Source organism: Coloeus monedula (genome assembly GCF_965178545.1).
Source record: "Coloeus monedula genome assembly, chromosome: 29".
Lineage (NCBI taxonomy): Eukaryota > Metazoa > Chordata > Aves > Passeriformes > Corvidae > Coloeus > Coloeus monedula.
The window spans coordinates 888597-906425 of NC_138809.1; the positions used below are offsets into that span (position 1 = coordinate 888597).

At 47.5% G+C, this 17829-nt stretch overlaps 1 protein-coding gene across 2 annotated transcripts in view; it reads right to left on the reverse strand.

Moving 5' to 3' along the window:
- ASH1L (ASH1 like histone lysine methyltransferase) overlaps nt 1-17829 on the reverse strand; it is a 63937-nt gene that overhangs the window by 12849 nt on the left and 33259 nt on the right. Inside the window, exons 6-19 of one of the 2 annotated variants that reach the window (XM_082298726.1) lie at nt 17626-17805; nt 12803-12897; nt 9959-10032; nt 8337-8382; nt 8001-8109; nt 6816-7022; nt 5718-5864; nt 4152-4260; nt 3817-3978; nt 3493-3587; nt 3079-3236; nt 1779-1931; nt 1295-1349; nt 1068-1200 (exon numbers count right to left, since the gene is read on the reverse strand). In XM_082298726.1, the coding sequence (XP_082154852.1) occupies nt 1068-1200; nt 1295-1349; nt 1779-1931; nt 3079-3236; nt 3493-3587; nt 3817-3978; nt 4152-4260; nt 5718-5864; nt 6816-7022; nt 8001-8109; nt 8337-8382; nt 9959-10032; nt 12803-12897; nt 17626-17805 (1723 nt within the window). Of the gene's footprint in view, nt 1-1067; nt 1201-1294; nt 1350-1772; nt 1932-3078; nt 3237-3492; nt 3588-3816; nt 3979-4151; nt 4261-5717; nt 5865-6815; nt 7023-8000; nt 8110-8336; nt 8383-9958; nt 10033-12802; nt 12898-17625; nt 17806-17829 lie in introns of both variants that reach the window. The other variant, XM_082298725.1, reaches the window with a different exon arrangement.

Sequence of the window (17829 nt, forward strand, 5' to 3'; positions counted from 1 at the left end):
CTGTTTAAGCTCCTGCCCATGCACGCCTGGGAGGGGTTTTCCCTGCAGCTGCAGCCCCAAAGCTGGGTGCACCTCTTCATGTCCCTCCTGACTCTGACCAGCAGGTCCATGGATGTGATGGGGGCAGGGAAGGAACTGAGAGCAGCCCTGGGAGAAGGGCTTGGGGTGATGGGTGACCAAAAACTCCCAACGTGTTCACAGCCCAGAAACCACCTGTGTCCTGGGCTGCATCCAAAGGAATGTGGGCAGCAGGTCAAGGAAAGGGATTCTCCCTCTCTGCTCTGCTCTCCTGAGACTCCAGCTGGAGGGCTGTGTCCAGTTCCAGGACCCCAGTGGGAGATGGACATGGAACTGTTGGAGCAAGTCCAGAGGAAGCCACGAGGTTGCTCAGGGGATTGGAGCCCCTTCCTTATGGAGAAAGGCTGGGAATGTTCAGCCTGGAGAAGAGAAGGTTGTGTGGAGACCTCAGAGCCCCTTGCAGGATCTGAAGGGGCTCCAGGGAAGCTGGAGAGGGACTGTTCATCAGGAACTGGAGAGACAGGACAAGGGGGAGTGGCTTCAGACTGACAGAGGGCAAGTTTAGGCTGGATGTATGGGAGAAATTCTTCCCTGTGAGGGTGGGCAGGCCCTGGCACAGGATGCCCAGAGCGGCTGTGGCTGCCCCTAGATCCCTGGCAGTGTCCAAGGCCAGGCTGGACATTGGGGCTTGGAGCAACCTGGGACAGTGGGAGGTGTCCCTCCCCATGGCAGGGGGTGGAATGGGATGAACTTTTAGGTCCCTCCCAGCCCAAACCATCCCATGATTCTGTGATTCCATGACATCTGATACTGAGAAACAGGGTACCCCTTCCAAAAGGAACAGGAGTTTCTTTAGGTCAGCTATCCATGCGTGTCCTTGACCTTCTCTCTGACCTGAGGCACCCAAAGCGTTCACGATTTGCTATTGAGGCCTCATGAGGAACCGATCAGCACAAGTTCTCTTCCTCCAGAGTAAATGTCTTCTTTTATTACTGTAAGAGCATTAAAAGAGGGCACATCCCTGCTGCCAGTGCCAGACAGAGCCTCACCTCTGCGTTCCTGAAGACCTTCAGCATGTCCCCATCAAAAGCTTCCACAGTTTTGTAGTAGCCAGTCAGGATTTGCTTCTCAATCGTGGCAAGGTCCAAGGGGTCAGAGATCTTTTCGTAGTAGTCTGCATTTCTACAACAGGAATGTTGGCACAATGTCAGCTTCACCAGCAATTCCCACTGTGCGAATCCATCAGAGAAAGCAGCTCTGGGAAGGCAGCACTTACTTTTTCTTTGGGGGCAGGTTCAGGAGAGGAGCGGCGAGCGCCTGCCTGGAGGAGTCTGCAACAGGAACAGAGCTTAGTGCCACCACTGGAGTAAAACTTCCAAAGAAAAGCAACTAACAACATTCAATCCAGGTTAAAAAAAAGGCTTTTCTGTTATCTAAGCCACAGGGAATTGAAATGCTTCTGCATTTCTAGATGTTGGTGGCCACAACTAGAGCACAGGCAGCACAAGGAAGGACAGTTTCTGATTTTTTCTGGAATTTTGAAACGTCAGTTTCAAAGGACAGCAACATCTGCAGATTCTGGTGACAAAGCAGGGGGTTGAGGCTAAAGCAAAGTGATTATTGGTAAGGGGAGAAATTTCAAAAAATAGGAGTTATTTAACATCCCATCTTTTTCTAGCATTTCCTATCCAGAGAGTCCATTTCCAGAGGTTGAAAACGTGCCCATGGAGATTATTTTTTTTAAAGAGAATCACCTTCACCTTTGTAGGATATGATGCTGTCACATATCTCCTTGAAGATCTGAGCCAGGCGGGCGGCACGAGCCACCTCGAGGTTCTCCTCAGCCGCGGCCAAGCGCCGCGTCCGCACCGAGCGCGACGTCTGCAGGGCTGAGAACTGGGTCATGAACACATCTGGGAGAGGGCAAGAGAGAATTACCTCCAGAGAAGAAATTCCTTTCTAAACAAGAAATTTGTTAAGAGATCAAATTACAGCATCTTCTCTGGTGTAGCAACTCCACCACCAATTATTAAACTGCAGATGTTTTCTAATTTTCTAAAAAATTAAATATAAACAGAGATGTTTTCTAATTTTCTAAGCTACTGCAACATCCACGGCTTCAGTTCCCTACTCCCACGTCAGTTCTCACCTAAATGGATCTGTTGGTTGTTGGAATATTTTATCTTGCTGGAGCAAATAAAACATGTCATTGAACTCACCCCAAATACTCAGCTTCTCCTGTACCTGACACTGGGGGCCAAATCCTGCCAGGCTCTGAGGATGATGCTCCCACCAGCAGGGTTATTTTTGGAAAAGGAGCAATAATTTTTCCCTCATAGTCATATTTTGCCCCATTCCCACAAGTGACTGCACGCCAAAAACCTTTGTTCTCTAAAGGCCTGAAAGCTGTGAAACTATTGAGGATAAATGACAATTTTCACAGTCTACACAACTGTTTCTGGTTTAGGGATACAGACAGCAGGAAAGAGCTCTTCCTCATCAGGGTTCAACCATGGAAAATCATGGAATCCCAGACTGGTTTTGGTTGGAAGGAACCTTAAAGCTCATCCAGACCCATCCCCTTCCACTATCCCAGGCTGCTCCAAGCCCCATCCAACTCGGCCCTGGGCACTGCCAGGGATCCAGGGGCAGCCACAGCTTCTCTGGGCACCCTGTGCCAGGGTGTCCCCACCCTCACAGGGAGGAATTTCTCCCTAGTATCACAGAATAATATCCTAGAACCACTGAGGTTGGAAAAGACCTCCAGGATCAGAGAGTCCAACCTGTGACTGATCACCACCTTGCAAACCAGAGCACAGCACTGAGTGCCACGATGTCAAATGCCATCCTCCTCCTCCTCCCACAAACCACTCTCAATGAACACCACAAGTGACAACTTCTCCAGGGACTCGAGTGACTCCTGGGAGCTTTCACCTGTGCAGCAGCCCTTGCACATCTTACAGAAGGTGTATGGATCTGGTAGGAGCTCTACACTGGATTTACACAGAGTTTAACTCTCCATGTCTCAAAGCAGAAGCCGAGGAGGCTGAGGGGCCTCACCTGATTTGATGTTGCCGTCGTCCCGGCAGATCCCGTTCCAGCGGGTGTACAGCGATGAGCTGTGCATGGTGTCACTGACGTGCTTCACTTCCTCTTGTTTCTGTCGGATCTTTTCCCAGTTCCGTACCAAAAACACGTGGTGTTTTAGCACAAAGTTCCTGCAGGAATTAGGAAGGTATCCAAGAATTGCTTTTTACTGGAAAATTAGTTCTTTAACGTGGAGAAAAAGCTGGATATTCCGAGTTTACCCTGGGCCTTCTCTCCTCAGTGGAGAGGAATTCCAGCCTGGCTGGTAAAGGAGAACTAAAAGCTGCATCCTCAGAAATTTCAGGATGGGCCATCTTACAGAAGAACATGTCAATATTTGCACAGCACTCCATTCCTGAGGCAAATCCCCCTGAAATCACCCCTCACCTTTCCCTGTTAGACATGGGCTTCATCTGCAGCTGAGGTGTCAGCCTGGTCGGGGCGTTGACGCTTTCACTGGGCTCCTCAGGGATGTGGCCCCTCTGGAAAACAGATTGTTCTGATAGACAGGAAAAACTGTGCCAAGAACTCAGCAAAGCAGCCAAAGCAGTCCCTGAGACAGAACCTGCAGCATTACTCTACTGCATTTCTGTTCAAAGTTTGGGTTTCTGTTTCAAGTTTAAAATTTACAGAAACACCAGGTTTTGGTCTGATGGCACAGACTGATTTCGCATTAACCTCACCCCACCAAACTCTGCCTTTCCTACTTACTCTCTTCTTTAGTTTGTGCTTTGACTTCCTCTTCTCTTTCGACCGCCCAGGTCTTCTGTGGGTGCTCACAGGCTGGTTGCTTTTGCTTGAGAGTCCATTCATGCGTTGACTTTTACCCCCAATTATTCCTCTGCATTTGTCAAAGCCACATTTGCAGAGTTGCTTTGAGGAAAAAAAAATAAATCCAATAAACCCCGAACATTTAGATTCTCTCTCAATATTAAAAAGAACATTTTCTGTCTAATACAACACGACAGGTTTTGTGTAATTTTTACACTTTACAGAACTGTTAGTCCTTGGTGAGATTTTTCAAGGTCTCACGGTGGGGTTTTTACCTGTTTTTCAACATTAAATGAGTGGAAGTTGTAGTCATAGGTGAGCTCAGTCCCAGCAGGCATGTCCTTGAGTGCATACAGCCCGATCCGATACACACCATTCACAGACCTGCGGGGGAAATACAATCCAATACCCCCAAAATTAAACATAAAATCATCTTTGTGCACAGAGTGGAAGTGTTAGAGACACGCAGCAACACCTCTGCTGTGCCCTGGGTTATGCTTGCCCTCCACTTGTGCAGTTCTTTTATTTATCTCTTACAATAAACCTTGAGGGCTAAAAAGTGAACACCACATCTACAAAGAGTAGGAAGTTGTGCTTCAGACAGAGAAGCTACAAACTGGCTGTTGTGACAGTCACCTTATCCCCTGCAACGCTCAGGTCCTCCATACACTGAGCACCACACCTCATCTCAAAATCAGACTGGTTGGGGTTGGGAGGGACCTTAAAGCTCATCTCATGCCACCCCTGCCATGGGCAGGGACACCTTCTGCTATCCTGGTTGCTCCAAGTGCTGTCCAACCTGGCCTGGAACACTTTCAGGGATGGGGCAGCAGCCACAGCTTCTCTGGGCACCCTGTGCCAGGGCCTGCTCACCCTCACAGGGAGGAATTTCTCCCCAATATCCCATCTAACCCTGCCCTCTGGCAATGGGAAGCCATTCCCCCTTCTGCTGTCACCCCTTGTAAGTAGTCTTCATCTTTCCTGCAGCTCCTTCAAGTACTGGAAGGACACAATTAGGTCCCCTGGAGCTCTTCTTCTCCAGGCTGAACAATCCCAGCTCTTCCAGCCTTTCATCACAGCAGAGCTGCTCCAGCCCTGTAATTAATCTGGCGCCCTTCCTGTGCTGGGACCCCAGACTGGAGGAAACTCTGCAGGTGAGGTCTCACCTGAGCAGGGCAGAGAGGGGCAGAATCCTCTCCCTCTGTCTCTTCAACTATTTTATTTTGTGTTGGATTTTCACATTTAAAACTTTACTATTGCTTAAATCTAGAATTATCTGAGAACCACGAGCTACTCTGCTGTACTGTCCCCACAGTGACTCCTGTTGCACCATCTGCTGTTCCCCTGCAAATCACTCACTACAAATCCCTCAGCAGTACTTCCTCCTAGCCTGGGTCCCACAGAGTGCTGGTATGACACAGGGTGTGCTGGAACCCGACTATTTCCCTCTTTCCCTGCTTTTAAAAAAATACTGGAATTGTCAGAAAGAAAGGGTATATACACACACAGATGATTTTAGAGCGTTACCTTTGCAGCAGGTTAGGAGTGTGAAAACCAGCAGTGCTGGGAGGGAAACAGCCCAGTGTAACCAGTAATGCTGGGAGGGAAATGTCCCAGTGTGACAACCAGCAGTGCTGGATCTCCCAGCAAACTTGGATCCTGTCTCCAAAGCATCCAACACTACACAACTCCTCTTGAGCAGCGTGAGCACTGTGTAAGGATTATTTACAGCTTGAGTCCCCTCCCTATTTTTACATCTGACTCCCTCAGATGAACTGGCGCTCTCTCTCTCTCTCTCTGGGGGCACCGGCCTTCCGGGGAGCAGAATCCCTTTTCCTCACCATTTCTGCATCTCACAGTTGGGGTTGCAGCTGTGGTTGATGAAGCGAGCCTCGTTGCCCATGCGGTAGCTGTCGATGACCATGCCACTGTCCAGGTTCAGGCAGTAATGGTCACTGTGGTTGTGGTACTGCTCAATCATCCGGTTCCTGTGGAGCAACACAGCGAGTGTCCTGTGATTCTGCTTGTCCCCACACAGCACACGGGGAGTGACACAGCGAGAGCACATCTCAGACAGGGGTTTGAAGAAAAAGCAATGATAGTATTTTATATTTTATAGAACTGTACACCTAGAGATGGAGGAAAGCCATTATTGTACCTATTTTTATAAGTCAAGGCCACTGACAGAGCTTGGGTTAGAATTTAGAAATTTGCTCTTCTGGAATGCTCCCTTTTGGGTTCTGCAGATTATTTGTACACATTTCATGTTGGTAACCTGTGTATGGAAGAGAAAATGCAAGTACACATTCCTTGGGGTGTCTGTGTATGCACGTGTACAACAACCAGCTTCCTCCTGGGGACTGGGCAGTTCTGGAATCACATCCATGGATCACAAGAGCACAGGGACAGGAGTCAGTGTTAGTGGTTATCTCTGTATGAGGAGAATGCAGCTGCCTTCTGGTGGAACTCTGAGAGCAGCAAGTCCCTCCAACCTCACATATCCCACGATGCCACGGAGTTAACAAGACAATTCCTTTTTTTCAATGGTTATCAATGCTTGCACTTGTTCTTTTTCCTTCACATCTCTCTGCAGAAGCCCCTTTCAGCCCCACTCTGCCCCTCAGTTCTACCTTGTGCAGTCCAAATCCTGCAGAGTGCTAATTTCAGATTCAGTCCCTCGTGGCATTTGGCATTTACAGGGCAGATGAGGCAGATGATACATTTCAAACATTAATCACCCCTCTCTACTGGCCTGAGAAAATCTTGGTTAATCAAAAAAACCAGAATTCTAAGCCTTCCTGCTGGCTGGGACCAGAAAAACATTCCTTTTCCCCCTCATCCTCCCCTTTGCTCCTGCCTGAGGATATCCCAACCACAACCACAGATGTTAAAGTAATTTATGAGCCTTCCATGCTAAGGCAGCAAATAAATATTTCTACCTGAATTCTTGCTCACTAACAACTTCTCCCAGATATTCAATGATAAACTGTCCTGCTTTCAGGGGTTCTTTGGTACGGATACCCCATCCTTTCTCCTCGGCCCGGAACCTCTCCAGGCACTGCACCCACTCGTGCCTCTGGATCCGCTGGTTGCAGCACTGCTCCCCACAGGGGCAGGTGTTGGGGGAACACTCTGCAAAGATCATCCTGAAAGAGACAACACAGAAGGTAAAGGGAGGGGAAGAGCATACTTCAGGATCTGTCATACAAGGAAAATCAATCATAAACCAATACATGAAATCAATATAGAAATCAATATAGGAATCAACACATATATAAAATATATAATATAAAAATCATTTATGAATCAATATATGAAATCAATATATAAATCAACACATATAAAATATATAACCATATAAAAACCAATCATAAATATATAAAATCAAAATATAATAAATAAATATGCAAATAATGACATAAATAATATATAGAAATCAATAATAAATCAATCTATAAAATCAATGTATAAAATCAATATATAAATCTACATTATACGTATTACATATAAAAGTTAATAATAAATTAAACAAAACAGAAGCTATTCAACAACTAAAGGGCTTTTTGTTTTCAAGGTGTAATTCCCACAGTGATTCCCTGCCTGGCTCTCACTGCTATTGAAAGGGCAAAATGGAGATTTTAATGGGATATTCCCCTGGAGAAAGGGGTAGGGCAGTGCTGAGGAATCACCTGGTGCAGGGAGCTCGGGGGGAGCTGCAGGTTGTGCCCAGGGAGGGGCAATGGCCGGAGCCCCCGGCGAGGGGCCGGACCTGGCACTGACCCTTTGCCTGACCAAGGCCAAGTGGCCACTCTGAGCCCCCCCAGGAGCATCGGGCACAGCCTGGGAGGGGACACCAGCCCAGGAGGGGCCTTTGCTCGGGGTCCCTCCCCGGGGGCAGCAGCTGGAGCTGTTCTGTGTGGCTGCTCCACCATCCAAGGTGCCAGCAGTGACAGCCTCGGTGCCAGCAGTGACAGTCGGGGGGTGACACTGGGACCCCAGAGCATCTCCAGAAGGTCACACTGGGCATTTCCCTCCCTGTGATGATGCCTTTGTTGCTGGGGTGCATCCTGCACAACTCTTTTCCTAGGAGGTGATGAGCTGATGTGAAATAATCCATTGCTAACCTGTTCAGACAATCCTCCACACAGCCCTTCCCACTGTCATCCTCTGGTTTCTTACAATTGCAGGTGGTGGCCTCGTAGCCAGAGAGAGGTTTGACATCCACATAGACATCTGGAGAAGGAAAAAAAAAAAAAAAAGAAAAACAAACCCAAACAGGGAAAAAAATTCTTTTCAGGTGAAAAAACAGAACTGCTTATCTACAGTATTTTCATTCCAATTAGATAAAGGGAAAAAAAGCAGGTGGAAGTGTCTTTGGTAGGACAAAGAGCAGGACAGAAAGGAAGGTGTCACATGAAAATTCCACAGTTATCACATTTTAGTAATAAGATTTTACTTACTGGAACGGATTTTTTTATAAAGTGGGACATCTGGCTTTTTATACAACTAAAAGGAAAAGAAAGAAAATTTTAATACATTGCATAAGTGCATCTGTTATTCAAAAGGATCAGGGAAATTATGTTCTGTACATAGGGAATTGTTCTGTAATCATTACTAGAAATCTGTGTTCTCTTCTCTGGGCTCAGACTGCATTAACAACTAGGTCACAAGAAGGACCTGAATAAGTGGAATTTGGGCTTAGTGAGACAGTGGAGCAGTTTGTTCACCACATTATTTATTCTGTCTGCCCAGAGCAATGTGGGAAACAGCTGTCCCGAGGACAGGCTCCTCTGAACAGGGCTTAGAAGAAGAGGAATTATTTATACCTACTTTGGAGAAACCATCTTTGGTGGAATCACCATGTGCCAATGCTTAAAAGAGTGAAAACAAAAAATCAAGGTGCTGATTTATCAAAGTGACTCAATGATCTGAAGGGTTTTTTCCAATCTAAAGGATTGTGGGGATCTATGACAACTGTGAGGACAGGTGGGAGCCACGAGAAATGCAGATTCATCTTCTCTGCAGAGGAGCTTCCTCTCCCAGATGGGAGATGATGGGAGAGGAAAGGGGAGCTTACATCACAATTCATAATTTCATATACATGCCAGCCTTTCAAACAAGCTTTAAGGAATAATTTCCAATTATTCACTATTTCTCACATAAACATAAAATACACTGCACTAAGAGCCTTCCCTCAGTGACCTTAGTGGCCCACAGGAACAACCCAGACATCTTCACACCCCTGTACAGAGAAAACTCCTCTGCAAGGGCCTCCAATAGTCCAGGATGAGCTGGAAAATGTCAGGGAAACAGATTCCATGTATTTATTACTTATAAAATACTGAATAGATGAGTCAGGCCACCGTCAATACATGGCAAGAAAGTGTCCTCGGCTGAAATGCCCCCAATGCTCCTGACTTGAGGATCAGATTCCAGGGGTGTTGGAGTGCAGCTGCAGCCACAGCACCTGGGAATGTGTCCTGCTCATTTACATGCTCAAGTTACACTTTCTCACCACAGAGCTGAGGACAGATTCTCCCACCAGCCTTAAATCCTGTGGTAAATCACTTGGTGGAAACATCTCAGGGGGAAAAAAAAAAAAATCCTATTTTTAAGCTTGCACATATTTAAAGCTCTTTAAAAAGAACGAGACTGTTAAACAGTTTCTCTTCTTTCCTCAGTACGAAAATTTCAGCTTGCAAGTGAAAAATAAATTCCACTCTGCTGGGATTGATCCAAGAAAAATAAGGCCTGAAATTTCTCAGTGCTGCTGGCAGTACATCCGAATTCTCCCGAGGCGTGTCTGAAAGCAGCTCCCTGCACAGAGCAGCACTGCCAAAATAAAAGTCTGCAGCCAAATTCATGACTTTTGTCGGAGCAGAAACTCACAGGGTTGCTATTTTGCAGGAGGTGGAATAATGGGAATTTTCAGCATTAAATACATATGCAAATCCCTTCTCCCCTCACGACAAGAAGTCCCCTCCCCAGCCGGGATGTGTAAACACGGCTCTCTCCGAGGGCTGCTCTTTCCTTCTGATCCCAATCTCGGCAGCCCCGTGACTTCTTATCTCTTATCTCGTACCTGGTTGTGTTTCCACTGCCAGAGGATGTCGTAAGGCAGCTGGAAGTCGATTCTCTTTTGTCTGAGGTACTTCCCTGAAACAAAAAGGTTTGTAAGTGGCACACACGCACAGCCACGAGTCCGCAGAGAGTGGGAGCTGCTCCGGGCACCTGGGCAGGCTCTGACAGGGCCTCTCACGGCTGGAGGGCAGAAAGGAGAGGGGCAGAACCCTCCAGAGCGCTCTGGATGCCAGGGCAGGCCCAGGGAAGAGCCCCCAGGACACTGAGGCCGGGTCCTGCTCTCCTGTCCAGCGCAGGAGCGGCATCCAGGGACAGCGAGGGGTGGAAGGAGCTGGGTCAGACCCCACCACAGCCAACCCCTGGCAGGACTGACCACAACCCCCGACAGGACTGACCACAGCATCTGAAACAACTGACCACAACCCTGTGAAAGGACAACAGTCAACACCTGGAACAACTGACCACAGCACCTGACAGGACTGACCACAGCCCTGTGAGGGCACCATGGCCAAACCCCTGGCAGGACTGACCACACCTGAAAGGACTGACCATAACGCCTGACAGCACTGACCACAGCATCTGAAACAACTGACCACAGCACCTGGCAGGACTGACCATGACCCCTGACATAACTGACCATGACCCCTGATAGAACTGACCATGACCCCTGATAGAACTGACCACAACACCCGACATGACTGACCATGACACCTGACAGAACTGACCACAGCCCTGTGTGTTCTCTGTGAGAAACCTCGAAGCTGACACGCTCTCCTGAGTTTTCCTGTGCACAATCCAACACTTCAACACCCAGGACAAGACCTGCACTGCCCGTGCAGGCCCTAAATCACAACATTGTACTCAAAGAAATCAAATCAGTTTTGAAAATAGTCTCCCAGCCTGTTGCCGTGACCTTTACCAGAAGACATTTAAGAATGAATTCAGACTTGGCAAACACATTCCTAGATTTTTTGGAAAGGCTTCAAGGGGATCTGTATTTTCAGCAATAACTGGAACTCGTTTTAGACAGGAGTTCCTGCTTTCACTGCAGATTTTGGCTCTATTCTAACATTCACTGTCACCCCTAAAGGACACAGACCCATTACATCATTCACACCAGACCCGAGGGCTGACACTGGTTAGCTCCAGCCAAGATTCAGCATTGTCTGATCATTTTGCTGGAATCCTGTGTCACAAAACTGCAGGGAGCAGAGTGCCTAGGATGAGGTGTCAGGCCCAGGACTGATTTTTTTTCCCCCAGCTTTTCTAACTGTTAACAAGTGCCTTTATATTCCTCCAGTAATGCTCTGTGGCTTCATATAAATTCACATGCATACCCTCACCACTGGAAAATAAAAATGGTAATGTTTTCCTTACAATTTACCCCTAAATTACTTTCCATTTTCAATGCCTTATTCATCTCCAGCAGGTTCCAGGAAAGAGCTAAATCTGCCGGGAATTTGCTTTCACTTCTATGACCTCAGCAGGCCAAACAAAAGGCTCTTTCAGGTGCCCTGGCACCGAGCCCGGAGCACAGGGAAGGTCTCCCCAGCCCTCCTCAAGTGGGCATCAGTGCAGTCCCCCAGCAGAATCTCAGCCCTGGTCACTGCTCTGGGGTTAAACCATCCCCAGGCACCCCTGGAGCAACGGGAGCAGCTGCAGGGCAGGACCAGCAGGGTGGGTGGGGAACCTGGTGAACCTGATTTTATGACCCCATTCAAAAAGGAGCTGAGCAAGGGCACTTTTGGGAGAATTTAAATTGTCACCTTGAGTTCTGAAACCTGTTTTGTGGCTCCTGATCCACACACATCTGTCCTGCTGTCCTGCCCTTGCTGTGCAGTTGTGTAGGGAGCCAAACAGCTCAGCTACAAGAAGACAAGCCAATGACAGCTGTGTTTGATGGGACAAAGATTCCTGCTGAACAACGCAGAATTCCCCAAACTCGCTGGGCGTGACGGGACTTGCAGCCAGAAATCACAGCACTTCAAAAGCTGAAACAATTACCTGAGAATCAGGGAATTACTCAGAGCTTTATCCTGGGAAATGATGTGAGCTGTGAACAGTGGGAGCTCTGGAGCATCCCCCCAGCCCAGTCCCTGAGCATCCTGTGCTCCGTCACCTCTGAGGGCCTGGGACAGACTCAGGTTATGGCTTCTTCCCACAGGCACTTCCCTGGGAGTGTTCAAGGCCAGGGACAGCGTTTGGAGCAATCTGGGCTATGGAAGGCAGCCCTGCCCATGGAACAGGGTGGAACAAGATGACCTGTAAGGTCCCTTCCCACCCAAACCATTCCATGATTCTGTGATTTTATGAAATCCTAAATCCCCTTTTTTTTTCCTACCTGAGACCTAAAAATGTAAAGTAAAAATTGTAAAAGTAAAAACAAAGATAACAGCAAAGCTTTTAATTCTCCCACCCTTGTATCCCTGTTTAGAGACGGACAACACTGAGTGCATGGGGACGTGGGGGAATTTATCATTCCATGCTCAGCTTTTGGGATTTAACAAATGGCCATAATTGTCTGTGGGTATTCTGCTGTAATTTTCCTTGGAGGTGGGGACTATTGCTCTGCATTTCATCCAAGGATTATCACAGTTAAAGCAGGTTTTCAACCAGAATGGCATCTTCTGACACACAAAAACCCAAGAACAAAGTTCATGTTTTAAGCTAAAAAAAGCCTCTCAAGTGAAACTGGGGAACACAGAGGGATGAGCTGGCAAAGCTCATGTGCCAAAATCCACGGGTGACATGGCAAGGGATAAAAACCAGAGAGAGGCAGAAGCTGTGCAGGCCCCCCAGTGCCACATTTGTTTCCCAACAATTAAAACACAGGTGAGGTACCCACCAACGTGGATAGGGGCTGGGAACAGCCCGTGCTCGTGCTCCCCTGGGGTGTATTCCAGCTTCTCCTTCTTCAGCTGGATCAGGCGGCTCTTGGGGCTGTGGAGGACAGGGACAGAACCAAAACATCACAATGGGGAACGCCTGTCACTTGCACAAAACACATTTTCTGTTTTAGTAAAGGTGTGAATGTCTGGAGCATCAGGCCAGAGAATAATAACAGAAATGGCCAAAGAACTGCTTTCCAGGTTTCTTAACACACTGATCCCAGCCCTTCCACAATGGAATTTGTCTCCATAAATGCTGTTAAGGCAACACCCAGTGCAACACCATAGACTTTAAATGCCCAGCACGTGATATAAAAGTAATAACTAAAACTACACAAATAAAAGACAGCTGACAGATTGTATCTGGTGGTTTTTGCTGAGGAACTGGACCCATGACACATGTACAGCCCTGCTCTCCCACTTCCCTAAGAGCAAACATTGATGTGCTGCCCTTTAGAAGGTTGTTCACCAGGAAAGGCAGAAAAAGAACAGAAATCAGAGTTTAAAAAGCTATGAGATGCCCCTTTACAGAAGGAAAAATAGGAGTATGAAATTAGAATAGTCCTATGGGTCAGGCAGGTGACAGCTCTGTAATCTGGTGTTTATAAACATCTCCTCCTGGCCAACAACAAACCTTGGAAAACAGAATCTGATGTGGTTATATTTAGAACTGCAGTCCTGCAACATTCAAAGGAGACTTCTAAATGTTAAATATACCAAAGATTAAGTGATACTGAAGCCTACTAAAGTGTACTGGAGTTTTTAAAGAGATCTATTTTAATAACTGGACAAATAACAGAAACATGACTCTATAAAAATGTGATATTATTGTTTAACCAGTGAAGGGAAAATGCAAGTTAAAAACAAATTTTGGGATACAGATATCAACAACTGAAAATAATTAGGAAGAAATTCTTCCCTGTGAGGGTGGGGAGACCCTGGCACAGGGTGCCCAGAGAAGCTGTGGCTGCCCCTGGATCCCTGGCAGTGCCCAAGGCCAGGTTGGAGAGGGTTTGCAGCAACCTGGGATAGTGGGAGATGTCCCTGCCCATGGCAGGGGTGGCACTGGATGAGCTTTAAGGTCCCTTCCAACCCAAACCAGTCCATGGTTCTGTGATTCCAAGCAAGCCAGTCAGACCTGGGTGAGGCCTCACCAATAATCAGGGAAATGACAACTTCCAACAGCCCAGGTGGGCACCTACAACAGGACACCAGGGGAGGACATTCCTGAGCATCTGACAGACTGAAACATAAGCCTGGCTTCACAAAAGGTTGGACTTGATGATCTTGGAGATTTCTTCCAACCTGAAAGGCTCTCTGATTCTGTAAGAAACGCTTCCCACTCTATAATCCACTGCCTACAGCTGTTTGGTTCAGTTTCTGTAGGGGCAAATTTAAAACACCCATTTTTGGTGCACTCCCCACCAACAGAACCAATCTGGCCTCTCTGTGCAGGCTCCCAGTAACAGGGCAATGGCCAAATGACAGTTTTGTAGAAGATGAGAACATTTTGTACCCCTCTGCAGGGGCTGAGGACCAGGTTTAGTCTCCAAATGTCAGTCTGAAGTCTCAGGCAAACTAAGGGAACAAAGACCAGAACCACAGCTCTCTTCCCTGTACCTTCATTCCTCTCCATCCCTCTCCTTCCTTTTTTGCTGTTTCATTTCTGTTCCCCCTCTCCAGCTTCCAGTGTCTCCACACTCTTACCATGTTGGCTGGAATTACTTCTCTGTGGAATTCCATTTTTGAAGTGTGGAGCCCCTTTTTGCCTCAGACCATAGTCTGATGAACATTTAAAGCAGGGATAAGCCAGCTTTGATGCTGGTCTGATCACTGGTCTGAGTGCAGGGTTAACTGCTCCAGGAACCGTCCAGTGGAAGGCTGGATTCCATCCAACCATTATCCCACCTGGACATCAGGATGGGACACAGGAAGGGACAGCACAGGAACAGGAATATGCCACAGAGGTGAGGAGAAAGCACAGCTGATCCTTTTGGTGCAACATCAACCTGCGCCAACAGCAGGCACCTCCTGAACTGCAATTCGTGTCCTGCTCAAATATCAAAATTATGTACTTCTCTAAACACTCTACAACATTTTAATTAACTGCTAATTTACTAATTACTAAATTTTTTTTTGGTGAACTGGACTTTGCAGTTCACTCCTCTAGGAAAACCACTGCTGGATACAGAGAACAACTCCTGCACAAGATCTTCCATTGTTTTCAAAGCTGCAACCTTGTGCAACCACACACACTGAAGCTCTCTCCAGGTCCATGTAACTCCCAGTGGGAGCCCAGCATTGGGAACACCCCTGTGGAGGTTACAGCCATGCTGCTTACAGAGTTACAGTTGGAAATGAGGTAGAACTGAGACTCACTCAGGAACCATTCCTTTTATTCATTTGCAAAGTATCAAAATCTGAGCTTTCTTCACTGTATTTAACAAGGTCTCCAGCCTGAGGGGAGCTGGAGTGAACTCCTGCTGAGGCAAATTGTACCTGGCTGCAGAGAAATGAGGCAGTTTTAGATTTGTTAGAATCAACTCCTGAAATCTCTTTTAACAGCCCACCAACACTGACCAGGCCAGGCCAGACCTTTCCTGTGCTGCTGTTGAGCAGCTGGATGTGAGCGATGCAGGGAGAGGCCGTGACTTGTACAGACCTCAGCACAACCTTCACTGCTTCACATGGCCTCGTGACACTTGGGAATTATTTAGGAAGGATGAAAGAGAGTAGGAAAATGGTTTTTAAAGCAAAGTGTCTGCAGTGAACACTGCAAACAACTACAGAAAACCAGCGAGTACAACCCACTAATGGGACACAGGGACTGTGGGAATGGGGACAGGGACCAACACTCACTGTGACAGCACTTAGAGGGTGCCCCATGATCACAGAGCTGCCTTTTCCTTCTCCCCTCAGATCAGGTTTTCAAACTCCTACAGCAGGAAGTTGGGTAAGTAATGGGATAACAACATGAACTTCTGCTCTCCTCTTACTCTGTTCTCAAATATCCAACCATGTGTCTGACCGTGGAGGAGAATGGGAGCAGCACACCAAACCAGAAAAATAATCTAATTACCAAAAAGTGACTCTTGTTCTGTGGATTTAGTATGCTCAACCAACTTGGTAAAGAAGTGACCCAGTGCCAGCAGGATGGAATGGTGGGATCAGCCCTTCAGGCTGCAAGAGAGTCCTAAATGGAGATGGCCACAGCTGTGTCCTTGCCCAGCTACGCGGGTCCATGCCCTGCTTCAGTATCAGTGCAAACAGTGCAGAGGCAGCTCACATGGTGCAGGCACAGCAACTGCTTCCCTGGAAGTGGGAAGTTCCTCAGTGTCCTTAAGCAGCTCATCTCAAACCCCAGGATCAGAGCAGGGAAGAGCTCAGTATGTGGAGCAACAGGCAAAGGGAACACAAACCAGCCCTCTTCAAGTGGTTTGCAACTTCCTCCTGAGGAGCAGTGGAGGGGCAGCTCCGATCTCTGCTCTGTGAGAGCAGGGACAGCACCCGAGGGAACGGCTGGAGCTGGGCCAGGGGAGGTTTGGGTTGGGTATCAGGGAAAGGTTCTTCCCCCAGAGGGTGCTGGGCACTGCCCAGGCTCCCCAGGGAATGGGCACAGCCCCGAGGCTGCCAGAGCTCCAGGAGCGTTTGGACAACGCTCTCAGGCACAAGGTGGGATTGCTGGGGCTGTGCAGGGCCAGGGCTTGGACTCCATGATCCTTGTGGGTCCCTTCCAACTTAGGAACACTCAAAGTTCTAAATATTTTACACTAAAGAAAAGGGCAAGACTCTCTGAGCTCCTCTCCTAAGGCAACAGACGAAATTGTGAGATTTGAAGGCTGCATGCTGTGTACAGCAGTGACAGAACACCCAGAGGGTAAAGTTTCAGCACATCTCTTTAAAACAGATAAAACTCAAGTGGCCTCACTTTGGTCACACCAAGATCTTGGTTTCTTCCTTAGAGGCTTGACCCTTTCACTGATTCCTCCACTCTAATATGGAAAGAGACCACAGCAGGAGCAGCTGATAAACTGTACTGGCAGTTTCCCAGTGGTCTCCGTAACACTTTAATGTGGTCTATGACATAGTGAGAAGGTGCCAAATTTTCTCTCTTTTCAATCTGTCAGATCATACTGGAACAGAAGCACAAATTCCTGACTTCAACTCATTTGTTCAGATGGCATTAGAAAACATGTGTGACTACAAAGGGAAGAGGGAGGTGTCCACACTCTAGTGGAACGCCAGGCTGCAAACCAACCAGTGGGAAAAATAAAGAAACGCTGGATTGTTTTACCCTAAACATCTCAGAGAAAAGAGAGATGAACTTCACTGAACTGTGAAATGAACTGGGTGCATATCTGAAATTCTTTCACACAGAAGATGACCAGTTGTCACCATTGAGCCAATGAAAACAGCAAACCAGTGACCCCTTCTCTGCAGCCCCTGTGCTCAGCTGCTGCTCAGAACCTGCACACATCCAGCTCTCCCAGCACCTGCACTGCCAGCACCATTAAGACTCTTGAATAAATCTCTTGCCTTCTTCAGAGCTGATAAACAGAAACCCTTTCAGGCTGCTCGAGGCTGCTTTCTGACTGGGGTTACATTTTACATCCTCACTGGGTCAGATTCTGACAGTTATCATGCACGTAATTTTCCACAGGCTTCAATTAAGTCGATGGTTTTATTTCAGCTACTCATGAGTGGCAGCTCTTTATGGTTCTAGGTGAAAGGAGAGTTTCCACTGGCCTGTCAGAGAGCAGTTTTGCTCTGTTTTACTTACTCTGTTGTTTTGTACACATCAGAGTAGAGCCCAGCCTTCTGGTACTTCTTCTTTGGGGGTCGAGGGGCTTTCTTCTCACGCTGGGTTAGAGGAGGCAAAGGCTGCTCAGGGGTTTCAGATTCAGGCGGTTTCCCAAGAGCTTCATGTGGACTGGGAGGTCCAGCTACTGTCTCAGAGAAACTGCAAGAAAAAGTAGAGATAAAA